Here is a 20,608-nt window from a genome sequence, read left to right as displayed (position 1 = left end):
ACTTCACATGTGTTGCCGCCCCCACTTCCATACCACTGTTGCTAAGTCCGGAACACCAAGCAAGCCCCTCAACAACGCAAAAACTTGAACCTCCATTAGCTAGTCCTCCAATCCGGCCTTCATGATATTCTCTTCTTCTGACTTCACCATGGATCAGCTGTCACTTGGTGTCAACACAGAAAAGAGCTTCACGCCGCTCCTCTAAACCAATCGGTCGGAATAAAATCATGGATGCGCACGACTGAATATCATCGATCCAGCAAACTCCCGGCAATAAAAGCACTGTTACACTTGTCGCGGCGCCTTCCAAAACTCAACACACTAGCCAGATCGTGAGTCCAGATTTCCGGTAGATCTTCCTCTTCACGCAAAAGAAACTCTAGGACCGCCGCCTTTATTCCGATCAGACCGCACGTCTGCGACCATCCCGGTTAGTGGTTACATCAATTTGTCAATTTCTCGAATCAGTGGCTGGCTACCCGGTTGGTGGTTACAGCTGGGTCCATCCATGATTTAATCGTATGTGCTGGTAGTTGCCATAGTACCAGTTACTGTTCAGTTGGTTGGCACAGTACCAGTTTTGGTTCCCCTTGTTACTGCTTGGGGTAGTTGGCTGGGCCGGCCATCTGTCGTATTTGGATGTGAGATTACTCGGGACAATACTCCTCGCAGAGAACCGACACGCTCTGACATAAACGGATGGCTCGATGGGGTATCCATAAATGGAGCAACCAAGCTCGGACAGACTTCAGAGTTTTTGCACCACAAACTCCACACCTACATGTGCAATGGTTTAGATGGCAAGGGCATCTCCAATGGGCGATCCTTCCCCGCACATCCGGATGGGTCCAGACGGACAAAAATGCGGTCCAACGCGGGGACGTACCGCAAAAGCGGAAGACCGTGGCGTCCGGAACGACGCAAACCCGGCCCAAATATGGGGCGGGTTTGCGTGGCCGCGGATGGCACGCGGCGTCCTCGCGTGTCCGCCTGGTCCGCGTGGCTGGTCCAGCTGTCGGCTGCCTCGAGCCCTATTAAATGTGGACCGGGGAGGGGACGAGTCCCTATCTAGTCCCCACTCTCCACTCCGGCCACATGCACGCGCGGGCTCGAGCTTCCCTGCCGCCATGGCCCCGAAGCGCGAGTTTCTCCCGTCCGCGAATGACCACGAGGCCGGCAGCAGCCGGCCAGTCGCGCTGGCGGCGTTCGCCATGGGGCCGCCGGCTATCCCCAGACGCGATCGGATCTACATCACCGTTGCGGTGGCGCAGATGTTCTGGGATGCCGACGTCCCAATGCCGTGGGGGAACGTGCACCTCCCCCACGGCTGGCACCTGAGCCCAGATCGGGTTCCGGTGCCGCCCATCCCGGCCTCCGGCCGCGCCCGCGTCGCGGAGATCTGGAGGCGCCACGCGCAGCTGCTGGCGGACCTCCAGGAGGACCCCGCGTACGGCGACGCAAGTCCCAACTGGGACTTGTGGTTCGAGGTGGAGCACGATGCGCGCCGGCACACGTGCTTCACGTAGGCGACGGCGCGGCCTCAGCCGCGCACACCTGCAAGGCGGGCTGGCCGCCGCCTCGGCGGCCTGTACATCGACGAGCCGCAGCCCCAGCCCCAGCAGCAGCCCCTGCCACAGGTCCATCAGCAGGAGGACGAGGATGACCCGGAGCTGCAAGCGGCGCTCGCGGCGTCCCGCGAGCAGTGCGACCTCGATGAGCTGGCCAAATGGCCGCACCTCGCCGAGACACTGCGCGCCTCCGCGCTGGCGGAGAAGGCCAGGAAGGCCCAGGAGAACGCCCAGGCGAAGGCGTGGGCCTTCCTCGAGATGACGCGCCGGCAGGAGGAGGACACGCGCCAGGCGGTGCTCCGGGAGGAGGAGGAGCGCCGGGCCGCGCTCCGGCTAGAGGCGGAGCTGCAGGCCGCAGCGGAGGAGCAGCTCCGCAAGGAGTCCGCGCGGAGGGCACGGCTGCGCAGGCCGGCGAGCCCGCCGAACCCGCACTCCGCCTGGGAAAGGGCGCAGTGGTCGCCCTGGCCGGAGTCCCCGGCGCCCTCCGGCGTTTCGAGCCGGAACAGCGCCTCGCCGCCGGGGGGCATCGTCGTCATCGACGCCGACGACGACGAGTACTACTGGGGGTAGTACTGCCGGCGGCCACCGCGTGCTCGCAAACCCTGGCTAGGGTTTTTTTTATAGTTTAAAGCCCATATAGGGCTTTCTTTTGTGTAAAAATTGCCCAAAATAGGGCTAAGTTTAATTAACAACTAGTTTAAATTTATTTTTTTGTTGTTTTCCTTTTTCATTTTCATTTTTGTTTTTTTATTACATATGCGCTGCGTCCGCGCGTTGGGCGCAGCGTGCGACCCAAACGGACACGCGGACGCGGACCGCTGTCCGCGTGTCCGCTCGGCCACCCAAACGGCCCAAAATGGACGGCCCGCGCTTCCGTTTGGATCGCTCGGTTGGAGATGCCCTAACAGTCCGTAATATTTGTCCATGTCATATGTAGACGGCAGTGTAGACACCTCATACAATACGCCGTCCTTTATTCTCAAAAGAAAAAAAAAAAACGCCGTCCTTTTAGTTGTCTGTAAACAATTAAAGCTCCGATGAAACTGCCTTCCGTAGTTCCGTGTTGCCTCTTGATCTGTTGTTCGGTTCTGTGATGGAAGGAGAAAATATCTGGGTACAGACGCCCTCGATGATACAACGGGACGAAGTCAGTCGGTAGCGGGCGAATTTTCTGGGCTGCAGATCGTCTGTAACTTTACCGATGATCGTATGTCTCTGTTTCCTCTCTCCCCTCCACTTCACCAAAAACGCATACGTGTTAGACCTAACAGACGGCTGATCTGTAGCGCTGTACTCTCTCCAGCTGCTGCTAGTTCCCGCAGCATAAAGGGTGGTGGCCGAGGAAGGGAGAGGGGCAAAGGAGGGCACCAAAGAAGAGGACAGAGCAAAGATGAGCAAGTATGCCAGCAAGGTTCCCCTCCTCGCCCCTTACAAGATGGGAACGTTCGATCTCTCCCACAGGTCTGCATTTTCCTTTCTCTCGCTGCCTCTCTGTGGTGTGTGTGCGTCCGTGTGAAACAGAGAAAACATCTATTGGTTGCATCGTGAAAGATAAACCAGCTTTGTTTCGTTTGGATGTTTTCTATGATTATTTTTTGGATATTGTTGCACGATTTGGTCTCTCCATTCCTTGTGGGGATCTCATCCCAAACCGCATGCATGGCAATGGAAACATAAGGGCCTCGTACCATCTCGCAATTGGCTAAGAATAGTTAGGTCCTATGAGTCTATGACGAAGGTGTTAGGTGCAAACAATGAGAATCACTAAGTTTTGATGTTATTAAAAGAATGGTGGAACGCAAATCTAAGTTCATCCTCAAGCAGACCTTAACTTGCGATCAAATTGCTGCAAAAATGATTATTGTGGGTGCAATTTACTTTTACTCTTGGAGGGTTGTAATTTGTAAAGCAGAAGAGGAAGGAAAGTTCTGGGATTTTGAATCTCGCAAATAATGGCTATGCATGCTCTGCATCATATGCTTGCTTTTTTCTTTCCGATTAAGAGCATATTTTAATATCACCGAGATACCAATTACACTCGGCCTCTACAATAACATCATGCTCTAATGACATAAAGGATGCACACAGCCAAAAAAGAGAAAAATAATTACAGAAAAGAAAGGTCCCGCTACATAGATCCATAACTTGAAGCAGCAACACTGACACCACCAAGACAACACCAGAAGCTCAGCTTCTCCATAACGACGCCTCCAAGAAGTAAACAGTGCACAAACGCTATCGTCGTCCGATCATAGATCTTAGCTTTTCACCCTGAAGAAAGTCATCTCTCTCAAAACAATGCCTTCAATAAGAACATTGTCAGGCACAACCAATTAAGGCCAGACCTTGGATTTTCATCCTGAAATATAAGACTCTGAACTTCTCCTGTGCAGTCGTCCCCACATACCAGTCGCTGTTACAAGTCACGGACCGCCAAGCCAATTCCACCTCAGCACCAAGATCTGACCACCATAGCTATTCCACCGATCTCGGCTTGATAACCTTCTCCGCTAGCACCATGGAAAGAAAACGAGCTCCATGATATTAACAGCCAGCAGAGCTTCGAAGCGCCCCCTCTGAAACCAAACGGTTAGATAAAAAACATGGGTACGCACAACCGAAACCACCCAATCCAACAATCTTCAGGCATTATTCGCGCAATGAATTTCGTCGGCAGGGCCTTCCGGAACACGGCAATCCACCTAGACTAGTTGGAACAAGCATCTGACAGATCTTCAAACTTGGTCCGAGAAGAATCCTAGAACCGTCACCTTTATTTTTCGACGCGGACGAACAGATCCCCACGCCGCCATCCGCCGCCCGACGACGACGAAGGAGGTATGCCTCGCTAAGCCGTCGCCGCCAAGCCCATGGCGACTACAGAGAAGAAGACTCGGCAGCAGGTTGCGATCCCCGGCCAGGAACTCGGCAGCGCTGCATGGTCCAAAGCAGAACGGCCAGGCCCTCTAGGCCCAGATCGGGCCCAGATCGGACCCGCTCCACCGCTAGATCGCCGCCCAAACGCCGACGTCCCGCATCCCGTCGCCTTGCTGCCTCCTCCGCCGCGCTAAGCTCACCCGCCGCCGCACCTCCCCGCTCAGATGCGCCGCCGGACTTGCCGCCTCCTCTGCCCTACACCGTTTGGCGGGTCAGGCGCCGCCAGCGCCGGCAACAGCAGCGGCCTGGCCGGGGCAGGCGTGGAAAGGAACGGGGTCGGGGTAGATGGATCTCCTCCGGAAGCACCCGAGGGGGAGCGACCAGGGAGGGAGAGGCATGGGGATCTGGCTCGTGTCTAAAATATATCATATGCTTGCTGAGTGTGGCATTGTCACAATCGGACTTTTGATGCACACAACTTTTTATTATTAATTATTCAACAACATCAAACAAAACCAAACATTGGCTAATCTCCACAAACCCTATGACAAGCAACAAAATAAAGGAAAAGTACACCATTCGTAGACAAAGCCTTTAAAATGGTTCATTGCTCGTGCGCCGAGGTTGACAAGTCGATCAAGCTAATGTGAAACTCAAAAAATTAGGTGTGTCTAGAGCTCAGTTTAAGCACAACTTAGAGCTCAGTAGACTGACATCATCCAATTTACTTTGGGCCAGGTTCAGCCCGATTTCTCTCTTCTTTTTTGGTGGATCGAATTTTGTTGTGATTTGTTGTTCGCTTAGGTTGAGTTCTGGGCCGGTTTTTTGTGGAATATAATCATGGATCGCTGCTCACCACCTCTCATTCAACCAGGTAATTAGCTTAGCTAGAACAACTCGCTAATTTATCAACGCATGTTTTCTATTTGTGTGCTAGTTCACGTACATGCTTCGCCACAGCTAACTAGCTAGACATGCTAGTTGAAAAGAAGCGACACTTTTCTTACTTGTTTTTTATTCTTTTTTTATTTTGCAAGAAAAACACAGAATAAATTTCCAAATGATTTTTAAAAAATAAGAAAGAATCAGCAACTCTACGTACATGTGCAACCGCTCTAGGTGCATGCATGTCCAAATTAATCACATCACTAGCTAGTTACGTGTACATGTGGTCAACCATGACACTACTTGTTGCCAGAACAATCTCCTTGCCAGAACAATCTCTTCCTGCATTTTTCTGAACATTAGCTGCAGTCGTCCCACTGCAACTAAGAGTGACTAGTCAACGCCAAATGTAATTGGGTAATAAATATCAGTTGCCACATCACTACCAATAAGACTAAAAATAAAATTTGGATTTAGCATGGATTATAGAGCATTTCTCGAACCCAGTTGCAACCACAAACTTGCAAGTGAGCCAAAAACAAAAAAAAAAGTGTTTAGCATAGATTCCGAAGCATTTCAATAATATGTCAGTTGCGATCTCACTTGAAACTGAAACAAATAAAAAAGAAATTCATGGTTAGCACGGATTTCAAGAACTTCTCGCTCAGTTGACTCCACTTGCAACTGGCCAACATAGGACAGTTGCGACCCCACTTGCAAGTTGCACAAAGAGAAACTCGGGTTAGCACGGATTCACGCGCATTCTCTCTTAGTTGCATGCAACTTCACTTCTAACTGGGCAACAAATGTCAATTGCGACCCCACTTACAACTAGGAATAAAAAATAAATTCGGGATTTGCACGAATTTCAAAGCCTTTCTCTCTTAGTTGCAACCCTACTTGCAACTGGAACAAAAGTAGAAACTTGAGGTTAGCACAGATTTTGGAGAAATTCTCTCTTAGTTGCAACTCTACTTCCAACTGGGTAACAAAGATCAGTTACGACCCCACTTGCAACTAGGACAAAAAAATAGAATTTCGGCATAAATATGGATTTTGGAGTATTTTCTCTCTAAGTTGCAACCATAGTTTAAAATAGCGGGCTATCTCATTTAGCCGCGATTTTTTTGAAGGCTATAAAAGGCTATAGCCGGGTTATAGCGGCTATTCCATTTAGCCTTTTTTCAAAAATTTGGAATATTTCAGTCATATATTACCAAAAGATAGGAAAACTATGACTGAAATACGATTTGTGATACAACTTACTCAACTATTCGAGGCAAACAAATATTCAATTATTCAATTCACAAGTTTTATCTAATTATATTGAACGCAAATTCGGAAAACAAGAAATAAAAAAGAAAAGAGAAGAGAAATTCAAAATGCAGGAGGTTTAGCGGCTAAATTTGAGGCTAAATAAGGGCTAACTAGGGCTATAGCCGACTATTAGCGGTTTTTTCTCATTTAGCCTTCAACTGGCATAGCCGCAGCGCCAGGTCTCCCGAAAGGCTATAGCCGGGCTATAGCGAGGCTATAGCCAACTATTTAAAACTTTGGTTGCAACTCCACTTGCAACTAGCCAACAAAAGGTCAATTGGATGAAACCTGGTACTCACATGGGTAGCCTATCAGGTCTTTTTTCTGGGCTGGTAGTGCTGATAAGAGAAAGTATCACTTTGTTAAGTGGAGATGGATTTGTAAACCCAAACAGAAAGGTGGCCTGGGAGTAAAAGATCTTTCCAGATTCAATATCAGTCTGATGTGTAAGTGGTGGTGGAAATTGGAGCATGACACTGGTCCTTGGCAAGATTTTATGAGATTAAAATACTTGAATCACAAAGGCATTTACTATGCAAAACACAGACCTGGAGACTCTCCCCTTTGGAGTGATATGTTGAAAGTTAAAGATCTGTATCTTTGTGGCAGGAGAATGAAAGTTGGGAATGGGGAATTAACTAGTTTCTGGGGAGACTCTTGGTGCAGCAGTAATCCTTTAAAGGAGATGTTTCCTGTTCTGTTTGATATCTGCAATGAACAACACATCACTGTTGCTGATGCAGCCAGTATGGGCTGGAGATTTTCTTACAGAAGATGGCTACCTCCTGATTTGATTATTCAAGAGGCTGGCTTGTTCCAATTACTGAATCAAACCCATTTATCTGAAAAAAGATTCCCCTAGATGGAAATGGGCTAAAAACGGCAATTTCACTGTAAAATCTGTGTATAAGCAGATCAGTGGTGGAGGTCGGGACAGATCCTTTAAGCATCTCTGGAAAAGTAAAATTCCTTTAAAGATCAAAATCTGGCTGTGGCTGATCTGGCATAATGCTATTGCCACTAAAGATAATTTGCTTAAACGCAATTGGCACGGGGACCCCTTCGTCAGCTTCTGTACCGAACATGAATCCATTTCTCACCTCTTTTTTGGCTGCTCGCGCCAAGTTTGTCCGGAGTGCTATAGCCATCGCTATCAAAGCCCCTACTCGACTCGGGAGTTTTTCCCAATTTTTCTGGTGGTTCCCTCAGTTCTCTCAAGCTAGTCGCAACACTCAGATTGCTGGTTTGGCTGCTATTTGCTGGGCCATTTGGAAACTAAGAAATAAATCCTGTTTTGAAAAAAAGTTTATTAGCTCACCGTTTGACATCATCAGTTACGCTGCTGTTTTCATGAACTACTGGTCAGGTCTTCATGGTGAGCAGGACGCTTTGGAGCTTCGTGCTGGAGCTGATGGACTTCTGCGCCTTGCTGCTGCGGCGGGAGATGGAAATCCACCTACGAGGAGTTCTGGACGAACTACTCAGTTGCGCCTGGAGGATAAGGATTCTGGTGATAAATCGTGAAGACCCAACAACATCCTGAATGAAGTCGTTTTGTTGTGCGATCTAGGGTGTTCCCCTGTTTCCCAGTTATCGTTTTTTCTTGTAATCATACTTCTTGGTTTGTAATATTCGTCCTGAACGTTAGCATTAGGCGGCGATCCCCCCCCCCTTCCTTTTGGAAACTGACTTGTATTTTCGTTATCTCTATGGTAATGAAAATTCGATCCCACGTGGGTCGTTTGGAAAAAAAAAACATGGGTACCTACGCACCCCTTCTCGAGCCAACATGTGTCTCTTCGGTCAAACCTCATTATCCCCTTCCACCTATTACTGTAGCCGTACTCAGCAGTTAAAAACGATTAGCCCTCCCCTCCATCGACAAATCAAAAGCGGATGAAGCGAGGAGCTGCCCGGCTGATTCCCAAATCGATCCTCTAAGAGCATCTCCAGTCGCGTCCCCCAAACCGTCCCCCAAACCGCGCCGGATCGAGCGTTTGGGGGACGTGTTTCGTTCGTGCCGCGTTTGGGGGACGTCGCTCCCCAGCCGCGTCCCCCAAACGCCGCCCCCAAACATTTAAAATAATTTTTGTGGCATTTTTATTTCAATTTCCACAAACTAATACATAATTTGGAACGTGGTTTACACGAAAACACAGTTTGGAACATGGTTTTCCACAAACTAATACATAGTTTGAACCATGGTGGACACAAATATAAAATATTGCAAAGAAACTAAACCTAACTAGGCCGTGCATCGAAGGTTTCGTGTGTTCGCTGCTAAGAAAGAACACTCGAGGGCACACCCGATCACCTAAACTCGGAAAATCCAGCGGGAGGATGGTGCCCTTGTTGGTTCTACCGATGAGGCGAACAGCGTGAAACCTCCGTGCACGTATTCGCTGCGAAGAAACAACACTCATTCGGTCGTCCTCCTCGTCGGTGCTGTCGTCGTCCCCGTCGACGTGGTAGTCCCGGAGGCGGCGCCTCTCGTCGAAGACCTTGACGCTCATGTCCCTGTTGCCGAAGTAGGAGAACACGAGGATGAAGCCGGCTTCGAGGCTGTGGTGGCGCGCGAACTTCTCCCGGCCGATGTTGAGGTACATCTTGCCGCGCGCGTCGTAGATCGCCTTGACGATCCACCGGCGTAGCCGCACGAATGCTCCCGCGGATGCATCGTGCGCGGGCGTACGCCGCCGACGTACTCGGCGAAGGAGTCCGGCAGCCTCCGGATGCCGCGCGGGTCGCCCTTGAGGACGTGGACGAACTCGAACAGGACGTCCGGCTCCACGTCCATCTCCGACGATGAAGACGACGGCGTGGGAGGCGACGGCGAGCGTTCAGCCGTGCCGCGGCCACGACCACGACCACGACCACGGCCGCGGCCGCGAGGTCGGCCTCCGCCTCTACCGGACATAGCGTCGAGTCTTGTTGAGAGATGGTGGCGGCTAGGGTTTGGGAGAGAGGCGCTAGGGTTTGTGTGTGAGAGGGACGATGAGAGGCGCCCCTTTTATAGGCCGGAGGGAGGCGGAGGAGCGGTGGCGCTCATTAACGCCGGCACGCGAGCTAGGCGCGACGGGACGCGTCGGCTGCGCCCTCTGCGGGAACTCGCATCGTCGGCCGCGCGCCATAACTTCCGTCGCGAGGTAGGCGACGGTTAGGTTTAAATTAATTGTGCCGCCGACGGGTCGGCCCCGCCACTCCCCGCCTCGCTTTCGTTGTGTCCGGCGTCCCCGGTGCGTCCCCTGTGGATCGGGGACGGGCTCGGGCGCCGGACACCATATAGGGGCGCGCCGGACAAAAAAGGGCTTTGGGGGACGCGGCTGGAACGCTTTTTTTGTCCGGCGCGCCCCAAATCGCTTTGGGGGACGGTTTGGGGGACGCGACTGGAGATGCTCTAACCGTCGCCTACCTCGCGACGGAAGTTATTGGCGCGCAGCGACGGTGCAGTTCCCGCAGAGGGCGCAGCGACGCGTCCCGTCGCGCCTAGCTCTGCGTGCCGGCGTTAATGAGCGCCACCGCTCCTCCGCCTCCCTCCGGCCTATAAAAGGGGCGCCTCTCATCGTCCCTCTCACACACAAACCCTAGCGCCTCTCTCCCAAACCCTAGCCGCCACCATCTCTCAACAAGACTCGACGCTATGTCCGGTAGAGGCGGAGGCCGACCTCGCGGCCGCGGCCGTGGTCGTGGTCGTGGCCGCGGCACGGCCTGAACGCTCGCCGTCGCCTCCCACGCCGTCGTCTTCATCGTCGGAGATGGACGTGGAGCCGGACGTCCTGTTCGAGTTCGTCCACGTCCTCAAGGGCGACCCGCGCGGCATCCGCGAGGCTGCCGGACTCCTTCGCCGAGTACGTCGGCGGCGTACGCCCGCGCACGATGCATCCGCGGGAGCATTCGTGCGGCTACCGCCGGTGGATCGTCAAGGCGATCTACGACGCGCGCGGCAAGATGTACCTCAACATCGGCCGGGAGAAGTTCGCGCGCCACCACAGCCTCGAAGCCGGCTTCATCCTCGTGTTCTCCTACTTCGGCAACGGGGACATGAGCGTCAAGGTCTTCGACGAGAGGCGCCGCCTCCGGGACTACCACGTCGACGGGGACGACGACGGCACCGACGAGGAGGACGACCGAATGAGTGTTGTTTCTTCGCAGAGAATACGTGCACGGAGGTTTCTGCCTGTTCGCCTCATCGGTAGAACCAACAAGGGCACCATCCTCCCGCTGGATTTTCCAGCTTAGGTGACTCGGGTGTGCCCTCGAGTGTTATTTCTTAGCAGCGAACACACGAAACCTTCGATGCACGGCCTAGTTAGGTTTAGTTTCTTTGCAATATTTTATATTTGTGTCCACCATGGTTCAAACTATGTATTAGTTTGTGGAAAACCATGTTCCAAACTCGTGTTTTCGTGTAAACTACGTTCCAAATTATGTATTAGTTTGTGGAAATTGAAATAAAAATGCCAGAAAAATTATTTTAAATGTTTGGGGGCGGCGTTTGGGGACGCTGGCGGGAGCGACGTCCCCCAAACGCGGCACGAACGAAACACGTCCCCCAAACGCTCGATCCGCGCGGTTTGGGGGACGGTTTGGGGGACGCGACTGGAGATGCTCTAAAGTTCACAAGGAAGTGAAGCCGATCAAGATCACAACTCTCCCAAGCTCTCCCTCTCCCCCTCTGCAACCGCGCTTCGTCCGCTGGCCGGAGGACGCGGGATCTGGTCCGCCGACGCGACCTGATTCGACATGGTTGGTGAACTGCTAGAGGCGCTCGTCGACTCGATTTGGGCTGCCATGGCGAACCCTCGATCTCGCCCTGACTGGAATTGGACAGCCATGGTCTCCAAATCGAGCTCTCGTTGACTGGAACTGGAAAGCCACCGCCTCCCATCAAGCTCCCGTTGACTGGAGTTGGTGATGGCCGCCATGTCCGTGTCGTTCAGCTACAGTGGCCGCCATGTCCGCGTTGTTTAGTTACTGTGGCTGACATCTCCGGGTATTACTGGAGCTAGCCGACTACCCACCGGCAAAGGAGACGGTGGGCGCTGGGAGGGCATGGCGCCGTTGGTGGAAAGGAAGGTGGGGCCCCGCTGGTGGCCGACGGCCGGGGGAGGGGCGAGTTCGATCTTCACCAGATCAGGGACGGAGCTGATGAGGTCAGGCAGCGGTGATGGAGGCCGGGTTGGCGGCGGGGTCTGGCTGGTCACGCAGGGTGCGGCGGCAGTGGAGGCCGGGCTAGCTGATTCGATTTGGAATCAGTGGCAGCGCTCCATTCAACTGCACGAATTCGAGCAGCGCTCCATTCAGGAGTCATGAGGGAGAGTACGAGGAAAAAAAGAGAAGATTTGTACGTTTCTGTCTCCAGTGATTAGGAGACACAAGATTAGCTGTACGTTTTCATGTAACCGGCGCGGGACACGGTCAAATCACGAGCCTATCAGTATGAATCTTGGTGCAGATCTAACGACAACATACCTGCGTAGCTACCCTTGTGAGTACCAAATCCACTCTCAAAGCTCAATTGCAACCTCACTTGCAATTGGGACAAAAAATAGAAAATTCGGGGTTAGCACAGATTTTAGAGCATTTCTCTCTTAGTTGCAACTCCACTTGCAACTGACCAACAAATGTCAGTTGCGACAACACTTGCAACTGACACTAAACTAGAAATTTGTGGTTAGCATGGATTTCGGAGCATTTCTCACTTAGTTGGAACTCCACTTGCAACTGGGAAACAAAAGTTAGTTGCGACCCCACTTGCAACAAGGAAAAAAATAAAAATTTGAGATTAGCATGGATTTTAGAGCATTTTTCTCTCGGTTGCAACTCCACTTGCAACTAGCCAAATGAAGGTCGGTTGCAACCTCACTTGCAACTGGGACAAAGAAATTCGAGATCAGCACGAATTTCGAAGAATTTTTGCAACTGGCCAATAAAGGCTTGTTGCAACCTCACTTGCAACTGGGACAAAGAAATTTGAGGTTAACAAAAATTTCAAAGCATTTCTCTCTTAGTTTCAACTCCACTTGCCAGTAGGCAACAAAGGTCAGTTGCGATCCCACTTACAAGTAGAAGAAAAGTAGAAATTTGAGGTTAGCACTGATTCGAGGGTATTTCTCTCTCATTTACAACTCCACTTGAACAAAGGTCAATTGTGATCCCACTTACTACTAGGAAAAAGCCTATAGTAGAATGGATACCGCCGGTGCACAAAATAAATGGTATGCAAGGGGTTCCGTTACCCCCGGCGTGGTAGCGCTAGCACGCGCACCCGACGGTAGCCAAATTTGGTCCGCCGCCGGTAGGGTTTTCCCTTCTAGTGTGTCGTATACTTGGGGAACAAGAATATTACGTCCGAAGAAGTAACCTTGTTTATTTGAGTGCAAAAATATTGTGTATGAGAAACACATCTCGTCTACTCGAGGGAACAAGATATTGACACATCCACGTACAGAACAAGAAATATTACATATAGGAAACAAATCTCGTAAAACAAAAATAATGTGTCCCCGAGTTAAAGAAAAGTGGCTTAAATAAATTAATTAAATTTACATCTAGGAGAAAAATAATAGAGAATAAAAATATAAAAAAATAGTGAAAGAAACATAAATAAAAGGGAAACATGAGAGACAAAAACCAAAATAAATCCTATATAGAAGCACCACATACCTACAAATGAGAAAAGGAACACCAGCTCAAAAAAATGCAACAGGTAAACCAAAAAAAAAAACCTTTTGCTAATTCCAGGTTGATCAGGAATTAAGTTAGTTCCCGATCAACTTGACAACCTTTAAATCTGCATCGTGATTCGTGCATACGAGAATTACACATAAATGTGTAACTGCACATGTATGTGTAATTGCATATCTTTTGTCTCAGTTGCACATGAATTACACGTGAAACCAGGTGACCGAAAATTAAGTTAATTCTAGGTTAACTGGGAATTAACCGCGTCCAAAAAAAAAACACCAGAACCCATCGAACTGAAACAAGGTTAAAAACGTCTGATCCACGTTGATAAACAACAACGTAGTGTCAGCGCAGTGGCAGTCACCACTCACCACGCTTCGTTTCTCCCAAATGGCTCGGCCCACGATGATGGTGAGCAACAAATCCGGCGACAAACGATGACCAGGCCAAAACAACAAAACCTAGATAAACACGAATCTTAAAGGGCAGATCGAAAATCAGACTGTTCACAAGTTTGCTGAGCTAAATCTACTGAGAATTAGCAAATCCGCGCACATTCGATCCATCCCCAATTGCGACAAAGGGACGTCTTCCATCGACGCCAACAGGTTGGATGGGAGGTCTCCCATCAACGCCCACGAGGCCACAATAGGTTGGACGGGACGATTCCCACCTAAACGCGTCTCCAGCAGCCTCCCAAAGAATCTCCTAAACGGTACCAGATTTAGCGTTTGGGGATACGTTTTGTTTGTCTTAGCGTTTGGGGGACGTCGCTCCTCATCCGTATCCATCAAACATAATTTAAGATTTTTTTAATTTAATCAAAAATAGTTGAATTCATTCAAACTTGCTCTATACTGCCTCCATCCCAAGACTTAAAGGCCTATTTTTTTCAGAAAGTCAAACTATATTAAGTTTGACTAAGTTTTTATAAAACATCATTAACATGTGAAATACAAAATTAATATTATTAAATAGATAATGAAATATATTTTTATGTGCTATCTACAAAATATCATATTTATTGATAGATTATTCTAAAAATTTGCTCACACTTTACTTGCTTTGATTTTTCAAAAAAAAAAAAAAGCCTTAAGCCTTGGGATGGTGCTAAACCCTAATAGTACTTGCGGCGGCTAGACGGGTCGTAGTACTGGTGGAAGTTGTACATATCGTCGACGACGACGTCCTGCTTGCCGCGCTTGTCAGGCTCGTCGACGGGCTTGCCCTTCACCGCGCCGCTTGGTCCAGCCTCGCCGTCGTCGGTGAGGTCGACGAGTGGCTTCCCGGTGTCGCGAATGGACATTGCGATTGCCAAGTCGAGGTCGGCCCTCCAGGTGTCCTTGTCATTCAGCGACGCTGCGAACGCCGCGTGCAACCCTGGACAGTCGTCGGGGTCATCGCTGCTGGCGATGAGGCGTTGATGGCGCTCGTACTCCACCAGTTGGGCCGCCTTCACGGCTTCCTCATCGTCCTGCTCCTCCTTCACCTCCGGCTTCGGGATGAGGAGGGCGCCGCCGGCGCGCCTGTGTTGTTGCCAGTTGACGTTGTTGCCACCGCGCCTCGGATCGATGGGCGGCGTCGTGAACTCCGGCTCGTCCTTTACCTCGCGCTTAGGCACAATGTAGGGCGCGGCGCGGTGTGACGAAGGCGCCGATCGCGCCGGCCCTGACGAAGAAGAGTTCGAGGATGAAGAATACGTCCTCCTCGGCTGCCAGCATGCTACGGGCGTAGGAGATGGTGGCGGCGACGACGACATCTCCAGCCTGGGCGCGCCGTTCAGGATGTCGTCGACGAAGTGCTCCACGGTGCGTCCAGGAACGCCCCAGAAGCGGAGGCGCCCCTCCCTGTTCCAGGTGTTCCTCTGGCCGATGAGGCCGGCAGTGTTGTTCATCTCGGCGTCGTGCTGCGCCTAGAAGTAGATCGCCCACCAGTCGTCGTTACCGGTGGGCGCCCAGGTCGGATCCGCTCGCTCCTCGGCGATAAGGCGAGCCCATCGGGTCTTGATCGCGTCCCTCCAGTGCTCCGTGCCCTGCGGCGGCGGCCGGACACCGACCCCGTTGACGGCCATCCTCCACCCGCCGCTACTTGGTAGGCACATGTCCGGCAGGACAGGATACCCCGCACGGTACAGCGCCCACGCCTCAGCCACGGTTAGGTTGCCGTGGCCGAAGCCGTTCGCCGCGACGCTCTTGCGAGAGGACGACATTGCAGCGAGATTGGAGCGGCTCGAAGGTGCGGCGAGAGATTGGATGCGGCGAGATTGGAATGATGAAGGAAGGAGAGGCCCTCTTATTGTACATCAGCGGCATGCGAAGCGGTAGCGGGGCGTTGGCCGCAATAAACGCCGGCGCGGATGGCCACACGGCCATGCACGATGAGAGGCATCACTGCGCCGCCTTGGAAAGTTGGGCACCATTAACTTCGCTTGACCAGAGGTAGGCGACGGGGTTTTAGACTTCCGTGTCACTGACGCGTCGGGCCCGCGTCTCCCCGCCTCGCATTTCGTTGTGTCCGGCGTGCCCGGAGCATCCCCTGTGGAGCGGGGACGGGCTCAGGGCGCTGGACACCGTATTTGGCCGCGCCGGATGAAAGGGCCTTTGGGGCACGCATCTGGGAACGAAATTTTGTCCAGCGCGCCCCAAATCCCTTTGGGGCCCGCGACTGGAGATTCTCTAAGATGGCCTAGCGGAACAAACTGGAAAGAGCGAGAGATGTACATGGTGAAGTGTTTTGCGAGCTAAGAGCATCTCCACTCGCGTCTCCCAAAGCAGCCCCCAAAGCTTTTTGGGGCATGACGGCTATTTACCGCCCCTAGTTGCGCACCCTAAAGGGTCTTTTCGCCCGACACGGCCCAGTACAGTGTCTGGCACGCCGAGGCTGTCCCCGCTCTACATGGGACGCTTCAACGCACCGGACAGAGCGAATAGCAGCGGGGAGTGGCGAGCCCGACGCATCATTTAGACATGAACGACGCGCAACCGTCGCCTACCTTGCGACGGAAGTTAATGGCGCCCAACGACGATGTAGTTTCCCCATAAACGCAGCGACACGTCTCGTCGCACCTAGCTCTCCGTGTTAGCGTTAATGCACGCCACCGCTCCCTCGCCAAAAGGGGTGCCGCGCATCGCCCCTCACACAAACCCTAGTGCCGCAATCCCCAACCCTAGCCGCCACCATCTCAGGAGTCGAGAGCCATTCCATGGCCGGTAGAGGGCGAGTCAAGGTCGCGGGCGTGGCCGCCGAGGCCGCGGCAGCTGTGCTGGAGCAACAACGCATGCACGGTCGCCGTCGCCTGCACCGTCATCATCTTCCGAGGAGTGGAAGTTTGAGTTCATCATCGTCCTCAATGACGACTCACTCGACATCCAAAGGCTACTGGACAAGTTCGGCGAGTTCGTCACCGGCAACGAGCCGGCCGCGCTACAGCTGCAGGAGGCTCGCTGTGGCTTCTGCCGGTGGCCAGTGGATGTGCTCTTCGATGGGCGCAACAAGATGTACCTCCACACCGGTTGGGAAAAGTTCGCGCGCTCCCACGACCTCCAAGCGGGTTGCATGCTCACCTTCTGCTACGAAGGCGACGACGAGATGAGCGTGAAGGTGTTCGATGACACGTGCTGCCGCCGGCACTACTACGCCGATGACGAAGAGGATGATAATTGAACATGGCGAGTGTTATTTGTTTGCAGCGAAGATGGTCACCGGCCAATTGAAGCCACTAGTGTAGGTTTCTGTATGTTCTTCCTGCGCATCGAAAAATAACAACCGGGTATTTTCAGAGCCAACTGTATTTTCCAGTTTGGGTGGCTGAGAGTGCCTGAGAGTCTTCTTTCTTTGCAGTGAACACATGAAACATGAGAGGCCAACCCTAGTTAGGTTTCCTTATTTTACAATGTTTTAACCATATTTCAAACTATGTATTAGTTTGTGTAATGTTTCTCCTTTATTTATGAAAATGAAACAGAAACAAAAAGAGTAATTTTAATGTAAAAAAAGGTTTGGAGGACGTGTTTGGGTGGTGCGGCTGGGGAGAGACACGCCCCAACTGCGGCACGAAGTGGAGGTTTCCCCAAACGTTCCATCCAGCGCCATTTCGGGGCGCTTTGGAGGATGCGACTGGAGATGCTCTAACAAACTAATAATTGGTACCCGAACCAACTACATTTAACGTTGCGGTGCCAAAAATGTTTGAACTGAGGTGTGTAAAGGGAAATTTACACTAGAACTGTGAATCGATCTACTCTAATCTATAAAAGAGATTCATGGCAAGTTTGAGCGGCGGCATGTTCAAACAACGAACTTGGAAGACCTTACTTTGTGCTTTTTCTGGATATTATGAACTACTGTTCTCATAATGGTGCCTCGTGCTTTGTCATTGGCTTGGAGTAGAGAGTGTTGTCCAATGATCCTGGAGGTGGCAAAGGAGGGGCGCCGAAGTAGATCTAGGTTTTAGGAGTAGTGGTAGGGCTAGGTTTGTGCTATATGCCGGGAGGATGGCTACAGATCTCGCTGGCCAGATCTGTAGTTGGTTCCATCTTGCTTTCGTCATGCAGCTTTTTCGGTCGGAGCTGGTGATGGTGAGCAAGATGGAGGTCCGCTTTGTCAATAAGGCTGTGGCTTTTTGTCGTGCTGCTCTTCAGAAGCTGCATCTGCTGTCTTCTCTTTCTCTAGCCGGCCGTGGTGGCAGGGGGAGAAGAGGAGGCGCAATCGCGCCTGATTTGCGGTGGTGGCTGGGATGTCTCGAAGCTGCATCTAAGAAGATATTCTAGAGTTCACCATCAGCAGCTCTTCATCGGCGGCATCTGTTCGTTGTCCAGCTGCTGAATACTATGGACGAAGGGCGGCCACTCCGAGCAGTGGCGCTAGCTCTCTGGTGTCATCTTTTCTGCTTCCTCCAGACCGGGGGGCCATCTGGGAGGATGTTCGCGAGTTCTGTTGCGGTGTTCATCCCTCGTCGTCTCCAGGTGGTGTCGTCCCCGGTGACGACGTAGGTGGCCGCGACGGCAAGCTCATTTTCTCGGTGGAGGAGGGCCTAACAGCGTTTCCAACATTAGTGGCAGGGTCCTTCTTGTAAAAGCCCAGGGTCATGATGCAGATTTGTTTTCTGCTATGGTCCTTGATGTAATATGTAAACCTACCGCTTCTCCATAATACAGTTTCTGGACCCTTGGGGGTCCTCCTGTGTTCAAAAAAAAAAAAACCTAGTTACATGCACTCATGGCGGATGTGATCCAGTCTATTCCTCAATGCATAAGGCACACGATGGAATGTCTGGAATTTAAACCCATATGATGATCGAGTCTAATGATTTTCTTTTTAATATGGGAACATGTCTCAAATATGTCCTGTAAGCCCGTGCCAATGAAGACAGCCTACAAGTAGCAGAATAATCCACCACTTCTTTTACATGACAATCTATTTGTTCCTGAGAGCTTTCCTTTCCTGTTCAGGGTAATACTTGCACCACTGACAAGGACGCGATCCTTCGCTAATGTTCCCCGGCCTCATGCCATACTGTATTATCAACAGAGAACAACAAAAGGAGGCCTTTTGATTGCTGAGGCCACTGGAGTCTCGGACACTGCTCAGGGGTGTGCATGCTAGATCCCCTAGATTGTGGCTTCTTGAGATCTCAGTTGTCATGTTCAATTTGTTCTTCTTAATAATTGTATGCTTCCTAAAGATGGAAATGTTTCATGTATGTATGCAAGGTACAAAGATACTCCTGGCATTTGGACAAAGGAGCAGGTGGAAGCGTGGAAACCAATCGTAGATGGAGTTCATGCGAAGGGAGGGATATTTTTCTGTCAGATTTGGCATGTTGGAAGAGTCTCCAATAATAGTAAGTTTACTAGCTCCAACATAATCTTGTTCTCAAGCTAGATTTAATTATTATTCAGTTATTTCTCAGACAGAAAGACTTAGATTGTATATCAGATTATAATTTTTCAGGCTCAACACTCGGGTCATATGTTCTTTAGAAGAATTGTCTCTGTTATAAATGGAAATGCTTTGGCAAACCTATACTCGTTTGTATAGTCCGTTTTCATATCTTGTATCATACCAGCACATGTTTGATGTGTCTATGCAGCCTATCAACCTAATGGACAAGCTCCAATCTCAAGCACCAATAAATCTCTAAAGCCTATGGTGATAGGCGAGCATACAGTGGCTACTTTCTCAACTCCTAGGTCAATAGAGACTGATGAGATCCCTTTGGTCATCAATGATTTCAGGGTAGCTGCTAGAAATGCAATTGAAGCTGGTAACTATCTCTTCCCTCTCACAATTCATGCTCCAAATATTTCGAACATTTTAAGGTTCTTATGCATGGCGCAATCAACCTCAGTGTTCTGTATATGATGTATAGGATTTGATGGTGTTGAGATCCATGGGGCTCATGGTTATTTGATTGATCAGTTCTTCAAGGACCAAGTCAACGACCGGACTGACAAATACGGCGGCAGCTTAGAGAATCGTTGCCGGTTTGCACTAGAAGTAGTCCAAGCCGTGGCCGATGAAATCGGCGCTGATAAGGTTGGGATGAGGCTCTCGCCCTTCGCAAACTACTCAGAATCATCAGACTCTAACCCAGAAGCTCTGGGCCTGTACATGGCACACGCGCTGAACAAATCTGGGATCCTGTACTGCCACGTTGTGGAGCCACGGATGGTAACGTTCGGGGACAAGGCTAAAACTCCCCACAGCCTTCGTCCCATGAGGGATGCTTTCAAGGGAACGTTTATAGTAGCCGGTGGCTATGGCAGGGAGGATGGGAACACAGCAGTCTCCAGTGGCTATGCCGATCTAGTTGCGTACGGGCGCTTGTTCTTGTCTAATCCTGACCTGCCTCGGAGGTTTGAGATCGATGCTCCTCTGAACAAGTACAATAGAGATACTTTCTACATCTCTGATCCAGTTGTCGGATACACTGACTACCCATTTCTTCCGTCCGATATCTAAATGACCCATTCTTTGATGAGCTTGATCACTTTATCAGAACATCTGCTTGTTGTATCGACTGTATTGGAGAAATAAAGTCATTGTTTGAGAGCTTAGTTCTTATACGTACTGTAAAAATGTAAGATCATGGCGGTTACATGTGAGAAGTACAAAAGGAATTTGAGAAGTAAATCAAGCAGTCACTTATTTACTTATTTCTGAAGCAGCCTCTGTTCCAGAATTATTGTCGCGACCGGCAATTGGACCAAGTTGAATCGCTCTGTTAGCTGGTGACAATCTTTTCGGAACGGAGCGATTAGCCTTTGGTCTGA

The 20,608-nt window shown here is 50.8% G+C and overlaps 1 protein-coding gene across 1 annotated transcript; it reads left to right on the top strand.

Annotated features, from left to right (window-relative positions):
- The first annotated feature begins 2,929 nt into the window (after window positions 1–2,929).
- Window positions 2,930–20,297, top strand: LOC124687819 (putative 12-oxophytodienoate reductase 11). Its single transcript, XM_047221555.1, has 5 exons — window positions 2,930–3,029; window positions 18,785–18,925; window positions 19,046–19,176; window positions 19,426–19,599; window positions 19,705–20,297. The coding sequence occupies exons 1-5, from the start codon at window positions 2,959–2,961 to the stop codon at window positions 20,295–20,297; spliced, it is 1,110 nt and encodes a 369-aa protein (XP_047077511.1). The 5' UTR covers window positions 2,930–2,958.
- Window positions 20,298–20,608: the final 311 nt, after the last annotated feature.

Source organism: Lolium rigidum, chromosome 2, assembly GCF_022539505.1.
Source record: "Lolium rigidum isolate FL_2022 chromosome 2, APGP_CSIRO_Lrig_0.1, whole genome shotgun sequence".
Lineage (NCBI taxonomy): Eukaryota > Viridiplantae > Streptophyta > Magnoliopsida > Poales > Poaceae > Lolium > Lolium rigidum.
This window is presented reverse-complemented; position numbering and strand designations above follow the sequence as displayed.

What these genes read in the sequence shown, in the direction of transcription:
- LOC124687819 (XM_047221555.1), top strand. Translation starts at nt 2,959, where the DNA reads ATGAGCAAGTATGCCAGCAAGGTTCCCCTCCTCGCCCCTTACAAGATG. An exon ending in GTCTCGGACACTGCTCAGGG is followed by an intron (nt 18,926 to 19,045) that starts GTGTGCATGCTA and finishes TATGTATGCAAG; the next exon opens with GTACAAAGATACTCCTGGCA. An exon ending in TGGAAGAGTCTCCAATAATA is followed by an intron (nt 19,177 to 19,425) that starts GTAAGTTTACTA and finishes GTGTCTATGCAG; the next exon opens with CCTATCAACCTAATGGACAA.